The sequence below is a fragment of the Acanthopagrus latus genome, chromosome 18, assembly GCF_904848185.1.
Source record: "Acanthopagrus latus isolate v.2019 chromosome 18, fAcaLat1.1, whole genome shotgun sequence".
NCBI lineage: Eukaryota > Metazoa > Chordata > Actinopteri > Spariformes > Sparidae > Acanthopagrus > Acanthopagrus latus.
In genome coordinates, this window is record NC_051056.1 from 9,447,006 (window position 1) to 9,457,077 (window position 10,072).

At 46.8% G+C, this 10,072-nt stretch overlaps 1 protein-coding gene across 1 annotated transcript; it reads right to left on the minus strand.

Annotated features, from left to right (window-relative positions):
* Nucleotides 1-4,962: 4,962 nt before the first annotated feature.
* slitrk2 (SLIT and NTRK-like family, member 2) lies at nucleotides 4,963-9,329 on the minus strand. Its single transcript, XM_037076091.1, has one exon. It carries the CDS (start codon nucleotides 8,387-8,389, stop codon nucleotides 5,702-5,704), a length of 2,688 nt encoding a protein of 895 aa, XP_036931986.1. The 5' UTR covers nucleotides 8,390-9,329; the 3' UTR covers nucleotides 4,963-5,701.
* Between the last annotated feature and the right edge of the window lie 743 nt (nucleotides 9,330-10,072).

Below are 10,072 nucleotides of genomic sequence, written 5' to 3' on the forward strand. Positions count from 1 at the left end.
GACAGAGACGCAGACAGCAGAGGCTGGAATTGAGCGGAAAAAACCTCTGAATACGGAAAGACAGCTTGGGATGACGTGAACATAATTGAAAATGAGTTTAAGGGAACGGCTAAATTGACTGATGACTTTAGCGTACACACATCATGGGAGGCGCGGACCCACACACACGCACACGCACACGCACACACACACACACACACACACACACACACACACACACACACGAGGCACCAAGCAGTGGAAAATAGAGTGCAGCAGTCTGCAACAAAATGATTAAAATCATATGTGTGAGAAGCCACGACGCAGTGCATAAAAGTCAGAAAACATCAATGTACACACACACACACACACACACACAGTGGAAAAAGGCCATGGAAATGCCTATTATAAATCAACTCAAAGCGACAGTCCTTATGCTTCAAAGTCATCTCTGAATCGCTTATCCACACATTGAGCCACACTATAGGAATACCAATTTACAGTCCTCTATCATATCATTCAGATAGAAGTGGGGAGGGGGACGCGGAGTGAGGGGAGGGGGCGAGCAAGGTAAACGGAGAGCGGAAGAGAGCGAGAGCAATGACCACAAAATACCTATTTATACATTTTAATCAGATGGGAATAAAAAGGGGAACTCTTCTGTGGAGATGTTGGCGTCCATGCGTACAGTATGGGGATATATGAATGCACTCAGTCAGTCACTCACCCATTCACTCACACACACACACACACACACAGTCCCAGGGCCGCAAGATAAGAGAGGAGAGTGTTCTGGGGAGAAAGCCTCCTCATTGGTGTGCAAGGCTGCACATGTTCCAATCCTCCCTTATATCCCCTGTGTGTGTATGTGTGAGTGTGCATGTGTATGTGTGTGTGTGTGTGTGTGTGTGTGTGCATGTGTGCGTGTGTGCAAGCGCTCCTTCTCTTTCCTTCACCGCCACTAAAAAGACACAGAGGACCTATTGTGCCCAAGGAAGGAAAATCACTCCATTTTCAGAAAAAGGAGAGGAATGAACTGCTCGCTCTCTCTCTCTCTCTCTCTCTCTCTCTCTCCCCCCTTCCGTTCGTCTCTCCCGACCTCTCTCCTTCCCTTCTCTTCTCTCTCCCCCCACTCTCTCCCTTTCTTCTCCCCTCCCATTCACACGGCAGCTGAAATGGCGAAGCTTGTTAAAAAAAAAAAAAGGAAGCCCACATGACAGGCATTCACAGCTTTTGCTTACCGCAGCACCTCCACCGCCCGCCGCGCGCCTCTTGCACCGCAAACCGACGGATGAAAGTGGCTCGACGTTGCGTCTGAAAAAAGTTTTCAGGCCCCGAAGTAAATGCATAAAGGGAAAAAAAAGGGGGGGAATAAATAGAGAAAAATATCAGAATTCTGAGCAAATGAGGCGTTTCATGCGGCGGTACAGTAACTGCAAAACAACATTAAAGGAGAATGTTTCTCAGGTGTTCAGAGGAGCAGCTCGTTCGCACTGGAACACAATTTCGCTGCAAACAGTATTACCCAAAAAACCCTGCTTACTGAGTGAAACTGAGGTTCCTGCCTGGTAATACTAGTTTATTGAAGCAATCTATCATGGAAGGCTTGTGAACCGGTGGGGATTTGCTGATGTCAGTGGCCCCAATTCTCACTTTGATGGATAGATGCGAATGTACCTGTGCACATTCCGGGACAGCGGATGTGATGATGGAGGAAAAAAGCTTTCATTTTAAGTGATTTCACGATAACGGATGAGTCCTGTTGAACTCGGCTCCTCTCTCTGTCGTGTTTTTTTGTCATCATTCACGTTGCTAAAACTGGGAATCTGGGAATGCAACGCCATTAACCCTTGGAGTCCCGGACCAAAATAGCTATTGTTCACAAATATTTTAATGGCTTTTCAAATGCTAATCACCAACCAAAATCAGCTGAAATGCCATTGGATAGCACTGAAATAGATCAGAAAGACGAAGAAATTCATTTAGCAGTGTGATGCATCAGGATACATCTTTTAAATTAAAATCTAGACTTCCAGAGGTTATGTCTGACTTCAGAGCAAAGATTTCTAAAGATGTCTTAATGAGGACAAAGCCTCTGCACACGGGACACCCGGTCTACCAACTGAGCTAAACGGCACCCTCATTACTATAATGTTGGGTGTATTCACTTTCAGTTTCACCTCCAAATGAAGTGGTTTGTCTACCTTTGTTGGAGTGATAACTCCATGTTCACAGATCTCAGTACAAGCAGAATGGCACTGGTAGTGGAGCACATACCTCCACTGCCGCACAACAGTCCCCTTTTGTATTTCCTTACAGATACCAGCCACCTAAAGATGCCTGACTGTTTACATTACTCTAATTACCTGCATTATTTCCTGAGAAATTAATGAAACTTCTAAGAAAAGATTCTTGGATCCGTTCACTCGGATCCATACCAGATGTTAATGAGGTCTGTTCTGGGCTGAGACCCATCTTCCATCCAAATTCAGTGAAAAGCAGTTCAGTATTTTTTTGTTGTTGTTGTTGTTGTTGTGTAATCCTGCTGACAGACCAACCATGAAACATATGCAGGGTGAATAAAAACATCCTGGCCAGAGGTAATGATTCCATGAATATTACAAATCAGGGCTAAGATTTTGTAAATAAGGCTCAGTAGTGACACACGGCAACCGTTCAACAGCGTGAGTTAACTTACATGCAACAGCAACAAAACAAATCCACTAAAAAGTGACTCCATTTGCATCCATGGCAAATAGATACATCATCAATCATCATCCATTCCATGCAGTTCACCAGGTCTCCTTTGTTATAAAGCACTTCTATGTTCTACATGAATACTGTGAAAGTATCAAAACTCTCATTCCACACAGACCTCAGTCACCATCCTCGGCCACACCAACAGCACAGGCGCGGTTGTAAAAACACCTGCAGAGCTTTTATGAAAACAAGTTGAATGTTGCCTGCTCAGGCCTGTGAGAGCTGACCAATCACAGCAGACGGTGCTCTTTTGGGAGCCAGGTTTTAGATAGACAGGAGCTGTAATGGAGAGTGAAGAGAGGTGCCACAGCAATGGACAGTATGAGGGAAAATAATATGCTTTTAAATATTAGCATGTAAAAAAATGTCTTGTAGACAATCAAACCATACATATGAACCTGAATTCTACCATATATGGGACCTTTAAACTGCATTTCAGTGTTCAAAAGACAGTGAGAGGTGGTTTAAGCTCTGGAAAAAGACAAGGACCTGAAGCCTCCACCAAACCATGCAGGGATCAACACACATTAAAAACTGCAGATACAGCCAATCTATCATTAAGTCACGTGCAGCGACTCTCCCAATACCCTCCAGAATAAACAGACCCCATTTCCTGCAAAAAAGGTTTTCAGAGAGTCTAGCCACAATCGCAAAAATCGTCAGCATGCAACGTACCCAACTCTCGAGAAAGTGAAAGTCGTGGAGCTCTCAGCAGGTCCCAGCCGTCAGATTGGAACACAGCCCCAGTGCCGGCAACATTTCAGCACCTTGGACAGCTACACAATAGCCAGCAGAGATCCAGTGGGGGGAAAAAAAAACATGAGGACAAAAGACAGAGGAGGAGGTGGAGGAGGGCAGTGGGACACACAAAAGAGAAAAAAAAGAGAAGAGGGGAAGAATTTGGCCGCTGGGAGGCCATTCACAGAGGATACAAAGAGCCAATGTCAACGCGAGTTGAAGGACAGAAAACAGAATTAGCATTAGAGCAGGCAGCACAGTTCACCCATGTCACGCAGCCAGGGCAGAGCGGGACGACAGGCCTATAAACACACAGGCGACGACAGGCACACACAAACACAAACGGCTGTCAGGTTGAAGAAGAAATGCTGTGTTTCTACAGAGACCATGCTCTTTATGCTCCTGAATACATTTTTTTTTTATTTTTTTTTTAACTGCGTATCCTGGCTTATTGTTATATTTATTGCAATTCTCCTACTGTGTGAGACTTCACAGTCACAAAATGCCACATTTCTTCCAGTCCAGACGACTGCTGCTGTTGAGCGGCAGGATGCGGAGGGAATGCTGCGTTTCTTTTGAGAACCGGGTTTCTAAGTGCAGTCGGGGCTCGATCCTGCAGACTACCCTCCAATTCTCAACATGGGCACATTCTCTTTTACTGCTTATCCACGAGGGCCAATTCACCGCTGTTAATTGCTCCACTAATGACACCCCTCTCCTGTAAGAGCACAATGCTGGAGAAGCAGCAGTTGTTAAAAACGCCACAATTTTTCAATTCCGAGTCTCTCTCCTGAGGCCTCGGCAATATTTTCCAGACGGCACACTTTACAGCACTCAGTGATGCCGTCCCTGCTGAGGAAAGTACCGACCCTCTGCATCAAGCATCAGTGTCGTGTCCGTGCACCATCAGATGGATGGAGTGGAGACTTTACAGAGAAAGGGAGGAGCAGGGATTCGGAGAGGGGCCTCGGAATGCTGTGTCAGGTCTGAGGAGCGGGGAGGCCATCAGTCAAGTTAAAAAGGAGTCGGAAAGAAATCCAACGCGTCAATTGTCAGACGAGCCGTCGCATCTCAGCAGAGAGAGAGAGAGAGAGAGAGAGAGAGAGAGAGAGAGAGAGAGAGAGAGAAGAGGGAGCTGTTTCCATTTTCTCCGGCTCCCACCGTGTGCACACACACACACACACACACACACACACACACACACACACACACACACACACACTCTAGAGCAGTCTGCGGCACACCGCAGCATCCAGTAATAATTATACACAGTCCAAACAAAAAAACTGTACGTCACGCGCAGGATCTTGACAAAGTGCTTCAGTGAAAGTTTAATGGCGCAATTTCACCACGCTGTATTGCTCCCCTATAGCATACAATATTCTCTAGAAGTTGTACATCTCCAAAGACACTTCATATCGAAAGCAAAATAACGTGATTTTCTCCCTGTTGACAACTCGTACATCATTTCACACCCAGTCGCAAGTTCCTTTGTTTTGTTTTTTTTTGTCCTTTTTTTTCTTTTTAAACAGACATATAGGTCTTCTATTTTACATAAAGATTTGATTCTTTAAAATACAGCACTTTCAAAAAAAGGATAATTTTTCCATTTTGCAGAGCATTGTTGATAAAATAGTTGAGTGCAAAGGCACTTTCTGGAGTAGGTATAGTAAGATTTTGCCGCTTGTTGGATTCTGAAAAGGGTTCTCACTTCTGGTTCAACACTCACCATTTATCTGTGTATGCTAAATATGTACAGGAATGTCAATCTGTAGCGTTTCCTCTTCTACAAAGAATAATTACGTCATACTTTCTCACAGGGGAAAAATAAAATACAGTTTCATGAAAAGCACAAAGCCATATTTGTACACAGTCCTGCCCATTATATGCCTGCCATCGTCAGAGTCTTTTGGAGTTTCATTTTTCAGAAGAAATAATTTAGAACTTTCAGGAGCAAAAAATAGAGCTGCATAATAATAATAATATACTTCTTATACTCCTTTTTTTATACATCTGGAAAAGGAAAAAACAAAAAAAAAAGAGAGAAGAAAACGAAGAGAGAAAAAAGATCATTGAAGGCTTCAGTTCGCTTCCAGTCAATCATGTAGGACTGAACACAGATAGATAAGATAGATATATAGGGAGGGTATTATTACAGTAACTGCATGAGTATAATGTATGCTGCACAGAACCTGGGAGGGGGGGGGGGGGCACTGTCGTTATCTTACAGTTGGCTCATCGCAGTCTGTTTCTCCAGAACCTCCAGGTAGTCTGGCTCTGTTTTTAGCTTCCCTGGGAGCAGAAGTGGGTGCTCATTGTTTTTGGAGGGGTGTTCCGCCCCGTAGTATTTCCTGGGGGTCCCGTACAGCACGGTTTTGTTCAACCTGTCCTGGTTGGTGACATACCGCCGGGCTGTAGCGGCCTCGTAGGGGGGCACAATACAAGGTCTCTTGGGTAAAGTGCAAAAGTTGTAATGGAAAGGGGGGGCGCCTGCCGCTGTGGGAAGTTCCTTGTTGGGCCTCTCCCCTAAGTTTTGATACAACATCTCAGGAGGTTCCGGGGTGGCCAAGCCGCAGGATGTCGGAGATTTATCCATAAAATCCATTGTGCTGATAGTGTAGGCCCCCGGGCTGCGGGTGAGGACATCGTCCTTCTTTGCATCCAGGGGCCCAAAGCTGAGCTCCTTCAGGTTGCGGTAATATGCCACCTGCTCACCATCCTTCTGCATGTAAATGGGGTTTTGGCACATGGAGCCCACAGGTGGGGGGATGTAGTTATAAACATGGCTTTCCGAGGTTTTGTCTTGGGTCGGTTCGGGGGTGTAGGAGCCATATTGCACTTGGAAAGAGTTGAGATCTAAGTTGTTGGCACCTGTGGGGACGTGTTCCACTCCTTTGCGCCGCTTCAGGACAAAAACAAAGAGGCCAGCGCCGAAGCAGACCGAAAGGATGAAAACAACAAGAAGCCCGAGAATAAGGACTGAAAGTGGGACCTCAGGGTGTAGCTCAGGGGTGTGCATTCGGGATTCGGTGGGACTGACCGAGCTAAAAGAAGAAGAAGAAGAGGAGGAAGATGATGAGGAGGGGGTGGTAGGCTCCGTGCCAGGGCCTTTTAATGTAGGGGCTTTTGTAGGGGTTGGATTTTGCTGTGGGGGCACCTCGCTGGGCTCGGGGCAGATGGCCTCGTTGCGGAGCGAGCGCAGCAGGCGACCCGCATGTTTAGAGGGAGAATCGCAGGTTATTTCATTGACCACCACGCTGGTACTGGACAGCTCCATCCAGTTCTTGAGCGCCACGATGTCACAGGTGCAGTCCCAGGGGTTCTCCTGCAGGTCAATCTGGATGAAGGCTGAGAGCTGGTCCAGGACCCCTCGGACCGGCAGGTAGGAGAAATGATTATTCCGCAAGTTGAGTCTTGTCAGCATCGTGCCCCCGAAAACATTGTCGGGGAGCGACCTTAGCAGGTTGTTGTTGAGGAAAAGCAGCTGCAGGTTGTGTAAAGCGTTAAATGTCTGTGGTAAGATGTCTTTGATGATGTTGTATTCCAAATACAGGTACTGGAGCGACTGCAGGCCGGCAAAGAGGGACTGAGAAAGTGATTCAATGTAATTCCCATTCAGATAGAGCCGTCTGAGGTTTGTTAGGTTCTCAAACGCACCTTCCTGAATCACTGCTATCCTGTTATTTCCTAAATGAAGCAGCTCCAGTGAGCTGTACTCGGTCAGATCAGTCCTGTAAATCACTTGTAAGTAGTTACCGGTCAGGTGGAGTTTCTTTGGGTAGGAGGGCTTGGGGTTCAGCTCACTGATGTTGTGCAACTTGCGCTCCTGGCAATTAATGTTCAAGCCGCTGTCTGGGTTTTGTGACGTGCACACACACACGCTCGGACACAACATGGGCACAGGGGAGCGTGTCTGGTAGACCATTATGGGCCCAAAGACGTGTTTGTCTTTTGAGATGCGAGGGGTGGGCCTATAGCGCATTTTGGGAGGACGGGAGGCTTTCGGGGCCCGGGTGGGGGTGATCCCACCGGGGTGGTAGGTCGGGGGCAGGGCCCCTTGAAAGTGAGAGTCAGAGGGGGGGTGAACACGCTCACCAGCATTCCTGCGTGGGCACAGATCCTGCTTTATGAGCTGCGTGATGTCTTTGCCATGCAGCCTGAATGGCGTCTCACACACTATGTCCCCCACGAAGACGGATATGGTGTCCAACCAGGATTTGAGGGGAATCAGATCACATGTGCAATTCCACGGGTTCTCCTCCAGCTGGATCTCCATGATGCCGCCTATGTGCTCGAGGACCCCAGCAAACGGCAGCATCTTGAGCCGGTTGCCACGTAAATCCAAGTGGGTGAGGAGCACAAAGCGGAAAATATTGGGAGGCAGAGACAGGAGCAGGTTGTCATTCAGGATCAACACTTTGAGCTTATTCAGCTTACTGAAAGCACCCGGCTCGATGGCACTGATGTAATTATAGTCTGCCTGTAAGTACTCCAAACTCTCCAGTCCTGCAAAGGTGTCCTCTTTTATCACCTCCAGGTTGTTGTTGTTCAAGTGGAGCCGCTTCAGAAAGCGCAGCCCGTTAAATGCGCCAGTTCGGATCTCCTGTAAGCCGTTATTCCCGAGATGCAGTGAAGTGACATTGCCATAATTGACAAACTCATTGGCGCTGAGCCGTGACAAGAAGTTTCCATTTAGAAAAAGCTGCGAGATTTTATTGGGGGGCGCCTGGAACTGACTGACGGTGGTAAATCCTTTATTCTCACAGTTGATGTTCAGAACGTTCTCCCGCTCCTCGCAGCTGCAGCGGCTCTTGCAGATTTCTTTGGAGGAGGAAGTTTTGCGGCTCTGCGTTTCGGACGGTGTCAGGCTGGTGACCGTGAGGACGCTCAGAAACAGGACGCCGCTCAGCATTTTTACAGCCAAAAATGGTCGCTGAAATATAGATCCAGCATTTAACTTCGCAGCCCGAGCCTTGGATGGAACGGAGGAAAAAAAAAAAAAAAAAATCAGAGGATGAGTTCTCACAGTAGGGAGAGGAACAAGGAAAGGAGGTAGTGGCGCTCACACACACACACACACACACACACACACACACACAGTCTCACATATGCAAGCACGCACAAACACAGGCGGGCAGAGAACAGGCGCAAGCACTGTTATTTGAGGTTAAAACAGGACGCACGGGAGTTGCGCAAATCTCCCCATTGACCTTCACTTTGAATCCCAAACAAAAAAAAAAAAAGAAAAAGAAAAAAAAAAAGAAAATCCCTTCCAAACTGTTCAATCCTAGGAAAGAAAAAAGGCGAAACCATCACAAATGAACGGGATCCCGTGTGGTGGATGGACCTGGCACATTGTCAGCAGGCAGGAAGGGAATCGGAGGGAGAAAAAGCCGCTTACTGCAACTCCCCTTTTTTTCTTCCTTTTCCCCTTATAGCGAACGCCGTTTTTTTTTTTTTTTATTCAGTGGCTTCACGCAGATCACCAGCAGCTGCAGCCAAATATTCAGAGAGGGACACTGGCTGCGATACGTTGTCTCTCCTCTCCTCCACGCAGAAGAGACGCTTCATTTTAGTCCAGCCGGAAAAGAAAAAAACAAAAAAAAGAAGAAGAAGAAGAAGAAAAGAAAAGAAATCAATTTATTTTAGAGATCCAGAGGTAATGCGCAAAGACGCACCATGACGCGCGGTCGGCTCTCCTCGGCGACTTCTCCAAAAGAGAAAGGTAGAAGTGAACTCGAGGGAGGAACAGAGGGAAAAAAGTGGCGCGCGTGACAGACAGAGAGGATATATGTAGTCCTGGAGCTGAGGCATAACTACAGCCCGCGCCGTCGGTCCTCCTCCTCCTCCGCTCCGCACACTGTGAGCTGCACTGAGCGTCTGCTGCTGCTGCCTCACTGCGTGTGTGTGTGTGTGTGTGTGTGTGTGAGAGAGAGAGAGAGAGAGAGAGAGCGAGAGAGAGGAGACCAGGGGCCGTTACGTCACCGACAGAGTCAACACGAACAAACAGCCGCGCCTGCACACACACACACACACACACACACACACACAGAGGGAGAGAGACAGAGTCTTGAAGTAAAGAGTTCATCATCCTTCAAAATCCGGTCCTCATATCGAAGCCAAATGTATTCACAGGACACGTGTGTCCATAGAGTCATTTTCTACTTTCACTTGTCAAATCAAACGAGATCGTTTTTTTTTTTGTTTGTTTTGTTTGTTTGTTTTAAAATGAGTAATGATGGTGCTGCTGTCGTTGTTAACACGTCAGACATTCTGTGCGTCTTCAGAATTTGGAAAACTTGTGTTCCAGTTGAAGGCTCCAGTGGCAGGTTCTTGATGATTTCTCACTTTTTTTTTCTTTTTTTCTTTGTTTTTTAGTCTCTCTTTTTGGTTTCACTGCACTCCTCAGATCTCAATGAATAACTCCACTGTACACCGTGATGCCCAAAAGGAACCCGGTTTTCTTAGAAAGCCTTCAGACGGGTGTCTAATTAAACATCAGCTAATGACGTGATTAATCTATACACCCTCATATATCATGCAAATGTGAATACATCACAATGCTGCCACCCATTAGTCGGTCTTTTCTTTCTTT